The 21584-nt window shown below is 39.3% G+C and overlaps 1 protein-coding gene across 4 annotated transcripts in view; it reads right to left on the bottom strand.

Moving 5' to 3' along the window:
* The window catches only part of LOC128686343 (electron transfer flavoprotein-ubiquinone oxidoreductase, mitochondrial-like), a 43674-nt gene extending 26605 nt beyond the window's left edge, over positions 1-17069 (bottom strand). Inside the window, exons 1-3 of one of the 4 annotated variants that reach the window (XR_011392104.1) lie at positions 16702-16855; positions 16146-16241; positions 11953-12063 (exon numbers count right to left, since the gene is read on the bottom strand). Coding sequence is in view for 1 of the 4 variants with exons in the window: in XM_070085944.1 (XP_069942045.1) it covers positions 11953-12063; positions 16803-16842 (151 nt within the window). In the remaining 3 variants the exon portion in view is untranslated. Of the gene's footprint in view, positions 1-11952; positions 12064-16145; positions 16242-16701 lie in introns of all 4 variants that reach the window. The other 3 variants (XR_011392106.1, XR_011392105.1, XM_070085944.1) reach the window with 3 other exon arrangements.
* Between the last annotated feature and the right edge of the window lie 4515 nt (positions 17070-21584).

The following is a 21584-nucleotide window of genomic DNA, read 5'->3' as shown; positions in this document are numbered from 1 at the left end:
GCCACTACCACCGCCACTACCATCACCACTAACACCATCCACTGATGCCTGTGGTCTATCCATGCCAAGTGTAGCCACATCATCCTCACTATCACTACCTAAAACTGGTGTTGGGCCACGGGATGTACTCCGGGATGTACTCCGGGATGTACTCCGTCCCCTGGGCACAGCATAGGGTACACTACCCGAGCGCATGTGGCGGCGAACATACCGACGCTTCACTGGTGAATATGATTCCTCACTATCACTACTCGAATGATCGTCGAGCGCAATAAAATCACAGTCCACGTCACTATCATCATCATTACTGAAGTCAGAGGCCTGGCCACGCGAAAATATTAGTTTTCTCTTGCGATGAGGAACAACCGACCCTGAGTCACGAGTGCCCACACCAGAGGTAGAAGGTTGAGGATCGTCAGGGATTTCTGCACTATTATCGATATCCTGGTCATTCTTTTCGGTCACTAACTGATCAAAGCCGTAGAATTCGTCTTCATTTCCACTTCCATCAGTGTCAGAACTATTGGATAGGAAGAGGAGAGTCCCAATTTTCCGGGGAGTGAGAGCTGACTTGCGACGAGGCATGGTGAACAAGGGTAACTGAGCCGGCGTTCCCACAATGCTATGCGGGCGCCTAGATTTTTTGTTTATGGTGCACACCCACCACGCCGACCCGTTCTCTCACATGTAGGCCTATGAGCGTTTTCGCGCTAAATTTGACGGCTCTAGAATTTTGGCGTAGATTTACGGTTTGGACACTCAACGTAAAGCCGTTGATCTACGGGACGGACCTTGAAAGGGTTAAAAACCATTTGTCTCCATTCACTCCTATCAAACACGCTCGCGCATGCCTGCTGGAAGTCCAAGCCCCTCGCACACAAAACCTCCTTTACCCCCTCCCTCCAACCTTTCCTAGGCCGACCCCTACCCCGCCTTCCTTCCACTACAGACTGACACTCTTGAAGTCATTCTGTTTCGCTCCATTCTCTCTACAAGTCCGAACCACCTCAACAACCCTTCCTCAGCCCTCTGGACAACAGTTTTGGTAATCCCGCACCTCCTCCTAACTTCCAAACTACAAATTCTCTGCATTATATTCACCACACACATTGCCCTCAGACATGACATCTCCACTGCCTCCAGCCTTCTCGCTGCAACATTCATCACCTATGCTTCACACCCATATAAGAGCATTGGTAAAACTATACTCTCATACATTCCCCTCTTTGCCTCCAAGGACAAAGTTCTTTGTTTCCACAGACTCCTAAGTGCACCGCTCACCCTTTTCCCCATAATCAATTCTGTGATTCACCTCATCTTTCATAGACCCATCCACTGACACGTCCACTCCCAAATATCTGAATACATTCACCTCCTCCATACTCTCTCCCTCCAATCTGATATCCAATCTTTCATCACCTAATCATTTTATCCTCATAACCTTACTCTTTCCTGTATTCACTTTTAATTTTCTTCTTTTATATACCCTACCAAATTCATCCACCAACCTCTGCAACTTCTCTTCAGAATCTCCCAAGAGCACAGTGTCATCAGCAAAGAGCAACTGTGACAACTCCCACTTTATGTGTGATGCTTTATCTTTTAACTCCACGCCTCTTGCCAAGACCCTCGCATTTACTTCTCTTACAACCCCATCTATAAATATATTAAACAACCATGGTTACATCACACATCCTTGTCTAAGGCCTACTTTTACTGAGAAATAATCTCCCTCTTTCCTACATACTCTAACTTGAGCCTCACTATCCTCGTAAAAATTCTTCACTGCTTTCAGTAACCTACCTCGTACACCATACACCTGCAATATCTGCCACATTGCCCCCCCCCCTATCCACCCTGTCATACGCCTTTTCCAAATCCATAAATGCCACAAAAACCTCTTTAGCCTTATCTAAATACTGTTCACTTATATGTTTCACTGTAAACACCTGGTCCACACACCCCCTACCTTTCCTAAAGCCTTCTTGTTCATCTATCCTATTCTCCGCCTTACTCTTAATTCTTTCAATAATAACTCTACCGTACACTTTATCAGGTATACTCAACAGACTTATTCCCCTATAATTTTTGCACTCTCTTTTGTCCCCGCCTTTATACAAAGGAACTATGCATGCTTTCTGCCAATCCCTAGGTACCTTACCCTCTTCTATACATTTATTAAATAATTGCACCAACCACTCCAAAACTATATCCCCACCTGCTTTTAACATTTCTATCTTTATCCCATCAATCCCGGCTGCCTTACCCCCTTTCATTTTACCTACTGCCTCACGAACTTCCCCCACACTCACAACTGGTTCTTCCTCACTCCTACAAGATGTTATTCCTCCTTGCCCTATACACGAAATCACAGCTTCCCTATCTTCATCAACATTTAACAATTCCTCAAAATATTCCCTCCATCTTCCCAATACCTCTACCTCTCCATTTAATAACTCTCCTCTCCTATTTTTAACTGACAAATCCATTTGTTCTCTAGGCTTCCTTAACTTGTTAATCTCACTCCAAAACTTTTTCTTATTTTCAACAAAATTTGTTGATAACATCTCACCCACTCTCTCATTTGCTCTCTTTTTACATTGCTTCACCACTCTCTTAACCTCTCTCTCTTTCTCCATATACTCTTCCCTCCTTGCATCACTTCTACTTTGTAAAAACTTCTCATATGATAACTTTTTCTCTTTTACTACTCTCTTTACATCATCATTCCACCAATTGCTCCTCTTCCCTCCCGCACCCACTTTCCTGTAACCACAAACTTCTGCTGAACACTCTAACACTACATTTTTAAACCTACCCCATACCTCTTCAACCCCATTGCCTATGCTCTCATTAGCCCATCTATCCTCCAATAGCTGTTTATATCTTACCCTAACTGCCTCCTCTTTTAGTTTATAAACCTTCACCTCTCTCTTCCCTGATGCTTCTATTCTCCTTGTATCCCATCTACCTTTTACTCTCAGTGTAGCTACAACTAAAAAGTGATCTGATATATCTGTGGCCCCTCTACAAACATGTACATCCTGAAGTCTACTCAACAGTCTTTTATCTACCAATACATAATCCAACAAACTACTGTCATTTCGCCCTACATCATATCTTGTATACTTATTTATCCTCTTTTTCTTAAAATATGTATTACCTATAACTAAACCCCTTTCTATACAAAGTTCAATCAAAGGGTTCCCATTATCATTTACACCTGGCACCCCAAACTTACCTACCACACCCTCTCTAAAAGTTTCTCCTACTTTAGCATTCAGGTCCATCTCCCAAAATCTCTCTCTCTCTCCTCTACATTCCTCTGTTCTCCAGGTGCATACATGCTTATTATGACCCACTTTTCGCATCCAACCTTTACTTTAATCCACACACTTCTTGAATTTACACATTCATATTCTCTTTTCTCCTTCCATAACTGATCCTTCAACATTACTGCTACCCCTTCCTTTGCTCTAACTCTCTCAGATACTCCAGATTTAATCCCATTTATTTCCCCTCACCGAAACTCCCCTACCCCCTTCAGCTTTGTTTCGCTTAGGGCCAGGACATCCAACTTCTTTTCATTCATAACATTAGCAATCATGTTTCTTGTCATCTGCACTACATCCACGCACATTCAAGCATCCCAGTTTTATAAAGTTTTTCTTCTTCTCTTTTGTAGTAAATGTCTACAGGAGAAGGGGTTACTAGCCCATCGCTCCCGGCATTTTAGTCGCCTCATACGACACGCATGGCTTACGGAGGAAAGATTCTTTTCCACTTCCCCATGGACAATAGAAGAAATAAAGAAAACGAGAGCTATTTAGAAAAAAGAGAAAAACCTAGATGTATCTACATATATATATATGCATGTGCATGTCTGTGAAGTGTGACCAAAGTGTAAGTAGGAGTAGCAAGATATCCCTGTTATCTAGTGTGTTTATGAGACAGAAAAAGAAACCAGCAATCCTACCATCATGCAAAACAGTTACAGGTTTCTGTTTCACAGTCATCTGGCAGGATGGTAGTACTTCCCTGGGTGGTTGCTGTCTACCAACCTACTACTGCAGTAGTATTGCAGTAGTCTGCATAAAAGTAAATCTTCGTTTTGTTTGAATAAAAATTCAAAATAGAAAGCAAGAGTGATATCAGAGGGGCCTGGAGACATGACTGATGAACAAAGAAAATGTTATTTTAGAGCCAGGAATGTCTGCACTGTTCATTCTGGACCCTATTTTGAAATTGTCATATTTTTTAAATTTTTGTGAAATTGGCCAAATTCGCAATTTCTGACCACGTTACTGGGTAGCTGAAATCGGTAAATGGGAAGTTTCTTGTACTCATCGATGGAAAAAATGGAGTTCTAACGAAATAGCTATGAATTTGGTCAGCTGGACAACTATGAAATAATTAGTATCCTACTGTACAACTATGATATAATCCTTAGCGTTAAGTAGTCTGTAAGCCAATAATGTTAAGTTGGCCCATAATGCCTAGGCATAATAGAGGCTCTCTTTGCATTGCAACCCACTATTGTAAATACAAAATCTCAATGTATTGTTTGCAAAGACATAAAATAAATAAACAATGGAATTAGCCGAAAATAGGGCTCAAAGCGGGCGAAATCTCCGATTCGTAAATATCGCCGAGGTTGCTAACTTCACGAGAGTGTAATTCTGTCAGTTTTCCATCAAATTTCGTTCTTTTGGTGTCATTACAATCAGGAAAAGATTCTCTATCATTTCATAAGAATTTTTTTTTTCGGAAATTTTGCGACACCAGAAGACACCTCAGGATTTGGGGTTTAACAGTCAAAGGAATAAGAATGCAACCATGTATTTTAGCAGCTTAACAGATTAGTCTTAGATTACGTCTACCCCATATGCTATGCACCACTTGGGGTCTTTTTAATCTGTACATAATCAGTTAAACCATTTGTTGTAATATCTATGTACATTTAAACAATAATTATTATTTATTAATTACTTATAAACAGTGCATATGGGTTGCCTTTTTTTTATAGGATACTAAGCATGCAAAACTTTATAAAACAGAAAAATTAATAAAAAAATACTGACACATTACCTTCACACGACACTTCTCGAACCTTAGTAATGCAGGGTAATTCTATCCCATAGCATCAAACACAAAATACTTTTTCAGTGTATTAAAATACCAACAAAAATTACACATTTTTCACTTAACATCCAAATTTCTCAATTATTTCAATTATGGAATGCTAAGGGTTTAAAAAAAAATATTCAGCAGTGTCACATTTGCTGGTCGAGTCTCCCAGAAAATTTGACCATTTACTTATATTTCATTAACATTTTATTCACCACACAAATGCATAATGTTTTACTTCATATAATATTATTCGAATGATTGTTATGGCTATCACAAATAATCTTATGTTAATATCATTGAACTACTCCCACCTTCAGGGACCTTCAAGGACCATAACATTGTATCAATCGCATCTGCTAGAAAAATGACAGGATGGATAATGAGAACCTTCAAAACTAGGGAGGCCAAGCCCATGATGACACTCTTCAGGTCACTTGTTCTATCTAGGCTGGAATATTGCTGCACTCTAACAGCACCTTTCAAGGCAGGTGAAATTGCCGACCTAGAAAATGTACAGAGAACTTTCACGGCGCGCATAACGGAGATAAAACACCTCAATTACTGGGAGCGCTTGAGGTTTCTAAACCTGTATTCCCTGGAACGCAGGAGGGAGAGATACATGATTATATACACCTGGAAAATCCTAGAGGGACTAGTACCGAACTTGCACACGAAAATCACTCACTACGAAAGCAAAAGACTTGGCAGACGATGCACCATCCCCCCAATGAAAAGCAGGGGTGTCACTAGCACGTTAAGAGACCATACAATAAGTGTCAGGGGCCCGAGACTGTTCAACTGCCTCCCAGCACACATAAGGGGGATTACCAACAGACCCCTGGCAGTCTTCAAGCTGGCACTGGACAAGCACCTAAAGTCAGTTCCTGATCAGCCGGGCTGTGGCTCGTACGTTGGTTTGCGTGCAGCCAGCAGCAACAGCCTGGTTGATCAGGCGCTGATCCACCAGGAGGCCTGGTCACAGACCGGGCCGCGGGGGCGTTGACCCCCGAAACTCTCTCCAGGTAAACTCCAGGTATGCCACCTGCTCCCACAACTCTCCAACTGGCACTGAACTCCCATTCTCTTGCATTATGAAAGACATGATTTTCTTGCTGGAGTATACCTGGAGAGGGTTTCGGGGGTCAATGCTCCCACGGCCCAATCTGTGACCAAGCCTTACAGTAGATCAGGCCCTGATCAACCAGGCTGTTATTGTTGGCCGCATGCTACCCAACATACGAGCCACAGTCTGGCTGGTCAGTACTGACTTTAGGTGCCTGTCCAGTGCCTTCTTGAAGACAGCCAGGGGTCTGTTGGTAATCCCCCTTATGTATGCTGGGAGGCAACTGAACAGTCTTGGGCCCCTGACACTTCTTGTGTTGTCTTTTATCGTGCTAGTGGTACCCCTGCTTTTCATTGGGAAGATGATGCATCATCTGCTGAGTCTTTTGCTTTCATAGGGAGTGATTTTTGTATGCAAGTTTGGTACTAATCCTTCTAGGATTTTCCAAGTTTATATAATGATGTATCTCTCCCACCTGTGTTCTAGGGAGTACAGGTCGAGGAACTTCAAGGGTTCACAGTAAATGAGGTGTTTTATCGCAGTTATGTGTGTCGTGAAGGTTCTCTGTACACTTTCTAGGTCAGCAATTTCACGTGCCTTCAAAGGAACTGTTGTGCAGCAATATTCCAGCCTAGATAGAACAAGTGTCCTGAAGAGTGTCATCATGCACTTGGCATCCCTAGTTTTGAAGTTTTTCATTATCCATCCTGTCATTTTCTAGCAGATGCGAATGATACAATGTTATGGTCTTTGAAGGCGAGATCCTCGTACATGATCACTCTCAGGTCTTTTGCATTAGTTTTTCGTTCTATTGTGTGGTTGGAATTTATTTTATACTCTGATACAGTTTTAATTTCCTCGCATTTTCCATATATGAGTAATTGAAATTTCTCATCATTGAACTTCATATTGTTTTCTGCAGCCCATTTAAAGATTTGGCTGATGTCCACCTGGAGTCTTGCGGTGTCTTCAATGGAGGACACTGTCATGCAAATTCGGGTGTCATCTGCGAAGGAAGACACGGTGCTGTGGCTTACATCCCTGTCTATGCCAGATATGTGCCTTGTAGAACAGAGCTTTTCACAACAGCTGCCTCAGACTTTACTGTTTACTACTACTCTGTGTTCTATTTGTTAGCAAATTATAGATCCATCTACCAACTTTCCCCTTTATTCCTTTATCACGCATTTTGTGTACTATTACCCAATGGTCACACTTGTCAAAGGCTTTTGCAAAGTCAGTGTATACTACATCTGCATTTTGTCTGTCTTCTAGAGCATCCAGGACCTTGTCATAGTGGTCCAGTAGTTACAACAGACAGGAACAACCTGCTCTAAAGCCATGTTGCCCTGGGTTGTGTAACTTATGGGCATCTAGATGGGTGGCGATCTTGCTTCTTAGAACCCATTCAAAGATTTTTATGAGATGGGATGTTAGTGCTATCGGTATGTAGCTCTTTGCTATTGCTTTACTGCCCCCTTTGTGGAGTGGGGCTATATCTGTTGTTTTTATCAGCTGTGGGACAACCCATGTCTATGCTCCCTCTCCATAGGATGTTAAAAGCACATGAAAGGGGCTTCTTGCAGTTTTTGATGAACACAGAGTTCCGCGAATCTGGGTCTGGGGCAGAGTGCAAGGGCATGTCATTTATCACCTTTTCGAAGTCATTTGGCGTCACGATAACATCAGATAGGTTCGAGTCTACCAAACTCTGTCTCTCTCATAAAAATTCATTTAGGTCTTCGACTCTCTGTCTGATTAGTGGCTCGCTAAAAAACGAGTCACATTGGGAATTGTGTAACTCACTCATTTCCTTGCTGTCATCTGTGTAGGCCACATCTCGTTTAAGTAGGGGCCCAATACTGTTTGTTGTTCTTGACTTTGATTTGACATAAGAAAAGAAATATTTTGAGTTTCTTTCAATTTCATTTATGGCTTTTAGTTCTTCCCACATTTCTTGACTCCTGTAAGATTCCTTTAGCTTCAGTTCAATGTTTGCTATTTCTCTGATCAGTTTCTCCCTTCATATTACAGATATATTGGCCTATTTTAGCCGCTCTGTTATTCTTTGCCTCTGCCTGTATAGGAAGTGCCTTTCTCTTTCTGGTTTACATCTTTTCCTCCTTTTCCTTAAAGGAATATGCCTTGAGTATACCTCGAGTGCCACAGAGTTAATTTGTTCTAGACATAGGTTTGGATCTGTGTTGCTTAGGCTATCTTCCCAGTTTATATCATTTAGGACCTGGTTTACTTGGTCTCACCTTATGTTTTTGTTATTGAAGTTGAATTTGGTGAAGGCTCCCTCATGACTGATCACATTTTGTCGGTCTGGGGCCCCGCGCATACATGTCTGAACCTCTTATTATGTTGTGATCTGTGTACGTATATTGTTTTGGATACGGTAATATTTCATAACAGATCATCCTTGTTAGTGAAGATGAGATCCAGTGTATTCTCCAATCTCGTAGGCTCTATTATTTGCTGGTTTAAGGTGAATTTGTTGAAGAGATTTAAAAGCTGTATATAAATACCTACAACACGAGAGCCAAGATGCTCACCTGATATAAGTTTATCACATGGTGCTTGCCACTGTCTTTAAATCTTTGAAAAAATAATGTACAGCCACATACATAACCAATACCTATTCAATTTAGCTCAGGCCAGGACAAAGTACTGATGATGCAATAATAAAGTATGTACTTGGCTTAATCTATTCCTATCTTGAAAATGAATATCCAATGGATCTCATTATCCAAAATGAGATTTATACCATTATTATGTCATCTTCAGTAAAATGTGACTAATTTCATCAGTTTTATATTTGCATAACTGTTAGGCTGTAAAGTACAACTTCATGCTTTTTTTTTTTTTGTGAAGCATTTGTTTACTTATATACAATGTAAGTTTATGTTGAAGGTATAAAGAAATTAGATTGAATAAAAATGACCCAAAATGGACGAATAATAGGCTCAAATATCTTTTAGGGTAGAAGAAAGGAATTTATAGATGTACCAAAAGAGGTGAGGGTCATCTTATGAATCAGTATATTGACATTAACAGGGACATTAAAAAGGGGATAAGAAAAGCTAAAAGGGACTATGAAATTAAAGTTGCTAGGGATTCAAAAACTAACCCAAAAAGTTTTTTCCAGGTGTATAGAACAAAAGTTAGAGGTAAGATAGAGCCCCTTAAAAATAACTATGGGCATCTTACCTACAAAGAGAACGAAATGTGCTAGATTTTAAATAATTATTTTCTCTCAGTTATTACACAGGAAGACACTAACAATATCCCAGTAATTAATTTTTATAGTGGGCCTGAAGAAGATAAATTATGTAACATCACAGTCACTAGTGAAATGGTTACGAGACAAATAGACCGACTGAAACGAAATACTAAATCGCCGGGTCCTGATGAGCTTTTTTCAAGGGTTCTTAAGGAATGCAAAACGGAACTCTGTGAACCATTAACTAATATTTTTAATTTATCTCTTCAAACAGGTGTAGTGTCTGATATGTGGAAGATGGCTAATGTAATTCCTATTTTTAAAGCAGGAGACAAGTTGTTACCTTCAAATTACCGCCTGATAAGCCTGACCTCAATTGTAGGCAAATGGCTAGAGCCAATTATAGCTGATATTATAAGAAACCATCTGGATAAGCATAATCTGATTAATGATACTCAGCATGGATTCACGAGAGGCTGTTCTTGTCTAACTAATTTATTAACTTTCTTCAGTATAGCTTTTGAGGCTGTTCATCATGATAAAGAATTTTATATTGTTTATTTAGATTTTAGTAAGGCTTTTGATAGAGTACCGCAACAAAGACTGTTAAAGAAAATGGCAGCTCATGGCATTGGGGGAAAAGTGCTGTCATGGATCGAGTCATGGTTCACAAACAGGAAGTGGTGTGTGTCCATAAATGGGGTTAAATCCGAGTGGGGATCTGTAACAAGTGGTGTTCCACAGAGATCAGTCTTGGGCCCGTTGTTGCTCATAATATACATCAATGATCTTGATGAGGGAATTACAAGTGATATGAGCAAATTCGCCAATGACACAAAGATAGGTAGGATAATTGATTCAAACATAGATATCAAGAAACTTCAGGAGGATTTAGACAAACTCAATACCTGGTCAGAAAAGTGGCAGATGCAGTTCAATGTAGATAAATGCAAGGTTCTGAAGCTCGGTAGTGTCCATAACCCTAGCACTTATAAGTTAAATAATGTAGAACTTAGCCATACAGATTGCAAAAAGGACTTAGGGGTTATGATAAGCAGTAACCTTAAACCAAGACAGCAATGAATAAGCATATGTAATAAGGCAAACAGATTACTGGGATATATATCATGAAGTGAAAGTAACAGAAGTTCAGAGGTTATAGTACAGCTTTATACATGATTAGCGAGGCCTCACCCAGATTATGCAGCTCAGCTCTCGTCTCCATATTACAGAATGAACATAAGTTTATTAGAAAACATTCAGCGTAGAATGACTAAATTAATACATAGCATTAGAAATCTTCCTTATGAAGAAAGATTGAAGACCCTTAAATTACATTCATTTGTTAGATGAAGAATGAGGGGAGACATGATCCAAGTGCATAAGTGGAAGATGGGTATCAATAAAGGGGATATAAATAAGGTCTTGAGGATATCCCTCCAAGAGAGGACCCACAGTAATGTATTCAAATTAGACAAGTTTAGATTTAGAAAGGATACAGGAAAGTATTGGCTTGAAAATAGGGTAATTGACGAGTGGAACAGTGCCTAGTAAGGTTATCGAGGCTAAAACCTTGGGTAGTTTCAAATTTAGGTTGGATAAATACATGGGTGAGGGGTTGAATTTGAGTGGGACTTGCACATGGGTAAATAGAATTATCAAAGCTTATTTTCTTGGGTAGCACTGAAAATTGGGTTGGGTAAATATTTTGTTAGTGGGATAGATTGTGAAGAACCTGCCTAGTATGGGCCAGATCTGCTGCAGTGTTCCTCCTTTCTTATGTTCTTAAAAAACCATACCACTGGCAGGGATAGAACCCGCAATCAGAGAATCTCAAAACTCCAGACCATCGTGTTAGCCACTGGGCCAGCTAGCCACAATAAGATTCATCCAACTAGGTATATTTCTACACCATAGGAAGGTTAGCATAGGCACCACTGTGACCACAAATGAATCTTATTGTGGCTAGCTGGCCCAGTGGCAAACGCGATGGTCTGGAGTTTTGAGACTCTCTGATCACGGGTTCTATCCCTGCCTGTGGTATGGTTTGTTTGCAGTTGTGTCATTATGATTTCAGGAGTCTTTTTGTGCGTGCATGTTGGGGGGTGAAAAATATACTCATAAGTGGTTTTATGGCATGTTCAATATCTATTCTATAAGCTTTTTTGATATATCTAGAAGAAATATGGCACTTTGAGTATTATTTCCTTTACTATGTTTTTCACTATTTTGATAAATGTTTGGTTGTTACTTTGTATGGAAACTCACAGCTGTTAACAGCATCACCTAGTTGTTATTGAGTGTAAAAAGCTACAACAGCTTGGGCCATACGAGACCTGGTGTGAAGAAAGAATTATGTGTAATGTGGACCCAAACATAGGGGTCAAAGTCACTGCCATGAACTTACAGATTCTGCTTTGGAAAAAATACAAACACCCAAGCTATTGCATTCTCTTCACTATGAATGGCTTGCATACTGATTTTAAAATCAAATATGTTCAGTTTGAAGCAAAGTAAGTGCAATACTGCTCACCTCTCCATCTTGAATCTGTTTCTCTTGGTATCACTGTATAATGAGTAGTGATGCGTTTAGCTGCACTGCCCAAATACCGTCTTGTCTTGACTACATCACCCACAGGCCGAGCTGAAATTCAGAATAGTGTACATTAAAAAGCCTAAATATTTATGCTATTACAAAAAAAAACAAAAAAATTATCTTCTCAACAAAAGAGCTTCAAACCTGGTTAATAAAACTTCAGAAATATAGGACAACCTGAAAAATCTTGCCTCTTTTTCTATTTTATCATCTTCCTACCAAGGAGGATGATTAACCCTTAAATGGTCCAAACGTATATATACGTTTTTTCAACATCTGAAAGTATGTAAAAAAAATGTAGATCTTCTTTTTTGTTTTACATTTGAAAAAGTGTAAAAAAACTTTTATCTACATTTTTTTTTGTTATATTTGAAAATATGTAAAAAGAGTAGATCTACTTTTGTAGCACTACGAATTTGAACGTCGATCTATTTGGACCATTTAAGGGTTAAAAAGAGACAGACAGAGAGAGTGAGACAGAGAGTGAGAGAGACAGAGAGAAACAGATATAGAGAGACAGACAGAGAGAGATACAGAGAGAGACAGAAACATTTACCACCACTCATTCAATCAGTCTCATCAGAAGCATCCTGACATCACAATTCAAATGGCCCTCCAAACTGCCAATGTATGCCAATTTTTATTCTGCACAAATAAAGGCAAAGCAACCTAACCTAATCTTGTTAAAATTTACATACGTGAATTATAATTCACATATTATATATATGGATGAGGTAAGTAGTAAACTAACAGGGCCCTACAGTGCCTGGGTTAATGGAAGGAAAGTAGATTCGATCAAAGGAAAGGGAGGACAAATATAACTCCTTATATCAACTTAATTTACATCTACCTACCAAGTTATAATCTAATGGCTATGATTATAATCATAATTTTTAAAAGGGTGGATCGGTAAGCCAGTGGAAGGCCTCAGTCAGATGATCAAAAGCTTAAGCTGCGGGTCATCACTTGACTAACACCTACGTCAGGTAATGCTTGTCCTGTTACCTGACAAATCTTGCCTCACCTACTTAACAATTTGCATAACCCCCTCCCCTCATTAGTTCATTAACCCGTAAACAGTCCAAACGTATATATACGTTTTTTCAACATTTGAAAGTATGTAAAAAAGTAGATCTTCTTTTTGTTTTTTTACATTTGAAAATATGTAAAAAAAAATGTAGATCTACTTTTGTAGCACTACACGTGAACGTAGATCTGCTTGGACCGTTTACGGGTTAATCAAGAGGTTTTACTCTATATATTACTACTAATTTCCAATATTTCATCCTGTTGTTAAATCTACAAGTACTCAAGCTTTCATTCATGAGTAAACATGATCAGACAAGATGCATTAATCTTCATGCTGTCTGCAAATAATCAAATTTGTAATGGAAGGTGATGTAGGCCATGGAATTAGACCTAATTATTCCCATTCCTAAAATTATAACTAAGCAGACAACTTCAATTACCAAGTCATAGGCCTGGCAGGCAAAGTTCTTGTCTCACACACTGAGTGTTCCTGGTTCGATCCCCAGTCAGGTGGAAACACTGGGCGTGTTTCCATACACCTGCTGTCCCCATTCACCTAGCAAGTTGGTAGGTACCTGGGTGTTAGCCAACTGGTATGGGCTGCACCCTGGGGGACAAGACTGAAAAGACCTCAATGGAAATAAGACAGACAGTCCTCGATGATACACTGACTTTCTTGTGTTATCCTGGGTGGCTAACTCTCTGGGTTGAAAATCCAAACAAAATCTTATCCAATCTTAGCTGCTATCCAATATTAAACTGGTACTGTCATCGACATTGTTTTATGTTTTACAAGTTTAAGGAATGTAAAATATCCTAAAGAACCCTACCCCCCCCCAAAAAAAAAAAAATAAAAATAAAATAAAAACCTACTGCAGCCAGTAGTAACAGCCTGGTTGATGAAGTCCTGATCAACCTGGAGGCCTGATTATGGGCCTCGGGGGCAATGACTCCTGAAACACCCTCAATTCAATTCAAGTTTATTCTCTATAAGGGTTACAATGTGGGCTTTACAGGTTTTGGGTATTGTGTGGTTTACATGTTACAAAATACTAATTACAGAGGGGGCCACTAGGACACCTAGCATGGCTAGGCATTTCGGGCAGACTTTGATTAATTCTTAACATTAAATCCTTACAGATTATGGTATTAAGGCTAGCAATGCGAGTTTAGCAATGTGAATGCTTTTGTTCTGGCACAATACAAAGTGTCTATATTGGAGTATCATAGGCAAACTTATGACTAGTTAGGATTTATTATTTTAAGATTAAGATTAGTATTTCTGGGTTTATAGTCAGTGGGTGAGTGAGTGTAATTGTGAACCACCAGGTGGTTATCATGTAGTTAGTTGTCAGGGTGTAGTTTTGAAAGTGATGAATTTGTCTGCAGTTCTAGAGTTTTCAGGTAGGGTGTTCCAGATTTTAGGTCCTTTGAAATACATTGAATTTTTGTGAAGGTTTAGTCGAACACGGGGAATGTCATAGAGATGTTTGTGTCTGGTGTTATGTCTGTAGATCCTGTCACAACTATCAAGAAAGCATTTTAGGTCAAGGTTAATATTGGAATTTAAGGTCCTGTAGATATAGATTGCACAGTAGTAAGTGTGGAAGTTCTGAACAGGGAGTAAGTTTAGATCTATGAAGAGTGGGGGGGTGTGTTGCCAGGGATGGGATTTAGTGATTATTCTCACTGCAGCTTTTTGTTGGGTTATTATTGGCTTTAGGTGTGTTGCTGCAGTTGAACCCCAAGCACTGATAGCATAGGTGAGGTATGGATATACAAGTGAATGGTATAGTGTGAGAAGGGCAGTTTGTGGCACGTAGTATTGTATCTTGGAGAGGATCCCCACCGTTTTGGATACTTTTTATGTTATGTGTTGGATATGGGTGCTGAAATTTAGGTTGTTGTTGAGGTATAGGCCAAGGAATTTGCCCTCATTATGTCTGGCAATTAGAGTGTTGTCAATCTTAATGTTAAGTTGTGCAACACCTGCTCTGCTACCAAACATAATATAGTAGATTTTGCCAGTGTTAAGTGTAAGTTTATTGGCTGTCATCCAAGTCGATATTTTGAGCAGCTCCTCGTTAACAATGGTGTTGAGGGTGGCAAGATTAGGGTGGGAGACGACATAAGTCGTGTCGTCAGCAAAGAGAATGGGTTTCAGGTGTTGGGATATGTTTGGAAGATCATTAATGTAAATGAGGAAGAGCAGGGGTCAAAGGACACTTCCCTGCGGAACTCCAGTATCAAGTGGCTGTACTGATGAGGCTGTGTCTTTAATGGTGACATACTGATACCTATTAGAAAGGTAGGATTTAAAATATGCAAGCGCATGGCCTCTTATACCTGATATACTCCATATACCTGATATAATCCATGCATAACACTATAATGAAATTAAACGTGAAGCTAAATCCATAACCGTGGATATGGGACGGGCATGGCTTTGTTTACATTATATTCGTCTTTTCTTTGCATTTGCTGATTGACCAGGAGCATTAATACTAACTGCTGAGTGGCTTTAACCTGTTGCAACTCCCAAAATAAATGCAATTTTTTTTGTTACTATCCCAAATAACAATTTGCACAAGAAATAACAGTTGTGCCGAGGTACAGATAGTATGCTTGTATTGTAAACAAAGGAATAATACACAAATAATCTGCACATACGGCTGGACAGTTTCAGGGGGGTCAACGCCCCCATGCCCCGGTTTGTTACCAGACCTCATGGTGGATCAGGACCTGATCAACCAGGCTGTTACAGTTACATATGAGAATGAAACTTACATCGTTTCGGTCTGACATGAACCATTAACTAGTACTGTGTGACTAGTTAATGGTCTAAGTTGGGCCAAAATGTCATAAGTTTTATTTTTCTATGGGCATCTAATCTGCGTATTGTTCCACTCACGGTATTGTGCCTTTTTATTATTTAAATAAAGAAAATAATGCGTGATTTGTATACAGTATGTTTGTATTACAAATGCAAGAAATAATGCCTGACTTATTATAAATAGTATGCACGTATTCTAAATAAAAATAAATACGAGATTTCAAAAAAAACAGCCTAATCTCTACATCAGGTTATTACATAAACTTACTATTAGACTGATAGCCGTCACTGCCCCCGCCAGGCTGTCTGGGTTATATCACCACCATCACCACAAGATGTACAACAAACGAGATGTAAACTTCGCCTGATGGACAATTGTCACACTTTGCGTCATTAATAAATTATTATAATGAAAAAAACGCTAAACCTACAAGGGCATACAGCATCATTAATGAAGACATTAAATAAACATTACAACTACTGCAGTATTTTATGAAATTATTTCCTAAACTTTCTTTTTTCGGGTGGTATACTAGGTAATTTACATATTATGTAAGGCAACTGGAATCGTTATATAGTGTAATTATTGTACTGTATAATTATAATAATCAAGGGGGAAGCGCTAAACCCGGAGGATTATATAGCGCCTGGGGGGATGTGGAAGGCATTCAGGCTTAATTCGGGGAACTGGAGCACAGATCCAATTCCCTAAATCAAGAGCCCCTCACCAACATCAAGGAACCTTCCTTGAGGGGTTATTGTACTGTAAATTTACTTAAATGCAGTTTTTAACCTTTCACACAACAACAAAGCTGAAATCTGACCGGATGTTAAACCATTTGGAGCACAGGTTCACTCAGTGAGAATATCACTTAAGACCAAGACTCGTGTAATAGGTAAAAAGTTAGTAATGAGTGTTTCTGACCGGCTCTGAGCAGCAGTGTGGTAGCCACCATCAGCGCCATGATTGTTGTCTCCACACCTTCTCTACCCTCTCTTATTATTGCCACATACTCCTCCTCCTCAAACAGGAATTATTTCTCGATTATTTTTTGTTTATCAGTATTTAAAGATAGAGAGAAAGTTTGCTACGACGTAAAATTATTGCGTGTAGGTAAGAAATGTAATGCATCTGGTAAATCTCCGGGTATATATATAGGGTTTAAAATTTCTAGGCGATAACTCTTCTAATTCGGCTCTGTCTTGTGAATGTCTCTTAGAGAGGCTAATGATAAGTGTAAACGTTTCACCACTAGATAACTTAATTCACTTTATTTGAAAATAATATATAAAATTTTACCAGAAGCAACAAACGATGATTCATTTAAGCTATCAACAGTGACAACAGACATCACTAAAATAAATATTCCGACTCCTGTTATAATAATAATAATATATATTGAGAATAATCTAACTACAGAATGAAGAAAATATTTTCCATAATAGGAACCAAGCTTGTAAACAACATGTTGTAATTTGTTTACTGTATTTTTACCAGTGAATTTATCATTGCTTAGTTAATCATAATTTATTTATTTTTTTTTATTTATTTATTTCCAATTTGTGCACACATACAGAGGTACAAAAAAATACAGATAAGAGCAGTATGCCAAAGCCACTTATACTATGCATAGCATTACGGGCTGGCTTAAAATTAACTTAAGATTAACTAAGCAATGATTATTATTATTATTATAATCAAAAAAATAATGCTGTGTATACAAGGGGCTCTTGGCATGTACACTCAATCACTGTATTTCTTTTGTACAACTATGTATCATGTCCAAATAATAAATAAATAAATAAATAAGTAAATAAATAAATAAATAAGAACGAAGGAACCCCGCAGCAGGTCTACGTGTCCCCTGAAGCAGTGCCCCGTGGCTCAATAACAACGCACGTGCCTCATACACAGAGTGTCAGATAAGATAAGATAAGATTTCGTTCGGATTTTTAACCCCGGAGGGTTAGCCACCCAGGATAACCCAAGAAAGTCAGTGCGTCATCGACGACTGTCTAACTTATTTCCATTGGGGTCCTTAATCTTGTCCCCCAGGATGCGACCCACACCAGTCGACTAACACCCAGGTACCTATTTGCTGCTAGGTGAACAGGACAACAGGTGTAAGGAAACATGTCGAAATGTTTCCACCCGCCGGGAATCGAACCCGGGCCCTCCGTGTGTGAAGCGGGAGCTTTAGCCACCAGGCCACCGTGATTCAATCCTCGGCATATACTGTATATGCCACCGGTGTATCTTTTAAGCCTTATGTAATAAAATATACCTATTGGTAAAGAAAAAAGATGGGGTGGTAGGGGAAGTGGAATGTTCAAATGGCTTCAGGAAGAAATCCAAATATTTTTCCTTGAAGCCTTTTTATCCACTTCTCCGAGGCTATGGGTCCCATAACTCGCACTGACTAGAGGTGGAGTCCATCATGGGGTCCACCTCTAGTCAATGATAGGGCCCCATTATATATATATATATATATATATATATATATATATATATATATATATATATATATATATATATATATATATATATATATATATATATATATATATCATTTACAAAACTGTGGCAGGAGGAAGCTGAAATTAATCCTTAATATAAGATAAGATAAGATAAACGAGTGTCCTCGCGACATGAAACAAGCCTAGTTCGCTAGACGCACGTTATTTGTAGGATCGATGGTGGAGTCGATAAGGTGACATGTACATTGTGTGGTCTCTTGAGGCGGGACAATGTGTCGTGGGGTCGAACCCTGGCCTGCCGCAGTTAGGTAAATGATTGAAGACCACTTGTTATATATATATATATATATATATATATATATATATATATATATATATATCAAACCCACACTATTTGCAGATGACACTACATACGTCTTCTCCCACCCGAGCCCAGTCACGCTAGCCAGTACTGTAAATACCGAATTACAGAAAATATCTACCTGGATGAGGACTAACAAACTTACACTAAACATTGACAAAACCTACTTCATTCAGTTTGGTAACAGAGCTACAGATGTCCCTCTTAACATAATGATAAACGGATCACCTATCACAAAGCTAACAGGGAAAATTCTTAGGAATCCACCTTGATAATAGACTCAAATTTCAAACACATATACAACAAATTTCTAAGAAAATTTCCAAGACTGTAGGCATACTATCGAAGATACGGTACTATGCTCCACAGTCAGCCCTCCTGGCCCTATATCACTCTCTTATTTACCCCTATCTCACCTATGGAATTTGTGCATGGGGCTCAACAACAAGTAACCATCTCAGACCACTAATTACCCAACAAAAGGCTGCAGTTAGAATGATAACAAATTCTCACTATAGGCAGCACACTCCACCAATATTCAATACACTAAACCTACTCACCATACAAAACATCCATACTTATTACTGCACCTATTACATACATAGAACACTTAACTCTGATATTAACCCTCCCCTCAAACATCTCCTTGCCAACCTCAACAGAACACATGACCATAACACAAGGCACAGATCACTCTTTGATGTTCCTCGTGTCCATTTCAAACTATGCAAAAACTCAATGCACATAAAAGGCCCTAAAATCTGGAATTCATTACCTGTAAATATAAAAGAAACACTACCTGTTTATAAATTCAAGTCTCTTCTCAAAGATCACTTACTCACCCAAAACCAAATAAATACTGAATAACTGAACCTTATAAATTGTATATCTTAAATGTTTCTCACAATTATATCACATAAATGTTAAACCTAAAACCCAATCTAACTTTATTATTTTTTAAATACACTACCTAACAGAATACTCCATTCTACTGAATGTACAACAATGCATACAACCATATGACCTGTCTTTGTAATACTCACTTGTGCTTTATAGTAATCTGTTTACATTAAAGTTTTATCACTGATTTCATCATTGCTTAGTTAATCTTAAGTTAATTTTAAGCCAGCCCGTAATGCTATGCATAGTATAAGTGGCTTTGGCATGCTGCTCTTATCTGTATTTTTTGTACCTCTGTATGTGTGCTCAAATTTTTAAATAAATAAATAAATAAATAAATAAATATATATATATATATATATATATATATATATAGATATATATATATATATATATATATATATATATATATATATATATATATTTGTGTGTGTGTGTGTGTGTGTGTGTGTGTGTGTGTGTGTGTGTGTGTGTGTGTGTGTGTGTATGTATGTATGTGTGTGTGTGTGTGTGTGTGTGTGTGTGTGTGTGTGTGTGTGTGTGTGTGTGTACACTCACCTAGTTGAGGTTGCAGGGGTCGAGTCCAAGCTCTTGGCCCCGCCTCTTCACTGGTCGCTACTAGGTCACTCTCCCTGAACCGTGAGCTTTATCATACCTCTGCTTAAAGCTATGTATGGATCCTGCCTCCACTACATCGCTTCCCAAACTATTCCACTTCCTGACTACTCTGTGGCTGAAGAAATACTTTCTAACATCCCAGTGATTCATCTGTGTCTTCAACCTCCAACTGTGTCCCCTTGTTGCTGTGTCCCATCTCTGGAACATCCTGTCTTTGTTCACCTTGTCAATTCCTCTCAGTATTTTGTATGTCGTTATCATGTCCTCCCTATCTCTCCTGTCCTCCAGTGTCGTCAGGTTGATTTCCCTTAACCTCTCCTCGTAGGACATACCTCTTAGCTCTGGGACTAGTCTTGTTGCAAACCTTTGCACTTTCTCTAGTTTCTTTACGTGCTTGGCTAGGTGTGGGTTCCAAACTGGTGCCGCATACTCCAATATGGGCCTAACGTACACGGTGCACAGGGTCCTGAACGATTCCTTATTACGATGTCGAAATGCTGTTCTGAGGTTTGCTAGGCACCCATATGCTGCAGCAGTTATTTGGTTGATGTGCGCTTCAGGAGATGTGCCTGGTGTTATACTCACCCCAAGATCTTTTTCCTTGAGTGAGGTTTGTAGTCTCTGGCCCCATAGACTGTACTCCGTCTGCGGTCTTCTTTGCCCTTCCCCAATCTTCATGACTTTGCACTTGGTGGGGTTGAACTCCAGTAGCCAATTGCTGGGCCAGGTCTGCAGCCTGTCCAGATCCCTTTGTAGTTCTGCCTGGTCTTCGATCGAATGAATTCTTCTCATCAACTTCATGTCATCTGCAAACAGGGACACTTCAGATTCTATTCCTTCTGTCATGTTGTTCACAAATACCAGAAACAGCACTGGTCCTAGGACTAACCCCTGTGGGACCCCGCTGGTCACAAGTGCCCACTCTGACACCTCGCCACGTACCATGACTCGCTGCTGTCTTCCTGACAAGTATTCCCTGATCCATTGTAGTGCCTTCCCTGTTATCCCTGCTTGGTCCTCCAGTTTTTGTACTAATCTCTTGTGTGGAACTGTGTCAAACGCCTTCTTGCAGGCCAAGAAAATGCAATCCACCCACCCCTCTCTCTCTTATCTTACTAGTCACCATGTCATAGAACTCCAGTAGGTTTGTGACACAAGATTTCTAGTCCCTGAAACCATGTTGGCTGCTGTTGATGAGATCATTCCTTTCTAGGTGTTCCACCACTCTTCTCCTGATAATCTTCTCCATGACTTTGCATACTATACATGTTAGTGACACTGGTCTGTAGTTTAGTGCTTCATGTCTGTCTCCTTTTTTAAAGATTGGGACTACATTTGCTGTCTTCCATG

The sequence above is a fragment of the Cherax quadricarinatus genome, chromosome 17, assembly GCF_038502225.1.
Source record: "Cherax quadricarinatus isolate ZL_2023a chromosome 17, ASM3850222v1, whole genome shotgun sequence".
Classification (NCBI taxonomy): domain Eukaryota; kingdom Metazoa; phylum Arthropoda; class Malacostraca; order Decapoda; family Parastacidae; genus Cherax; species Cherax quadricarinatus.
Note: the sequence above shows the minus strand (reverse complement) of the source record. Positions and strands in the feature narration are given on the sequence as shown.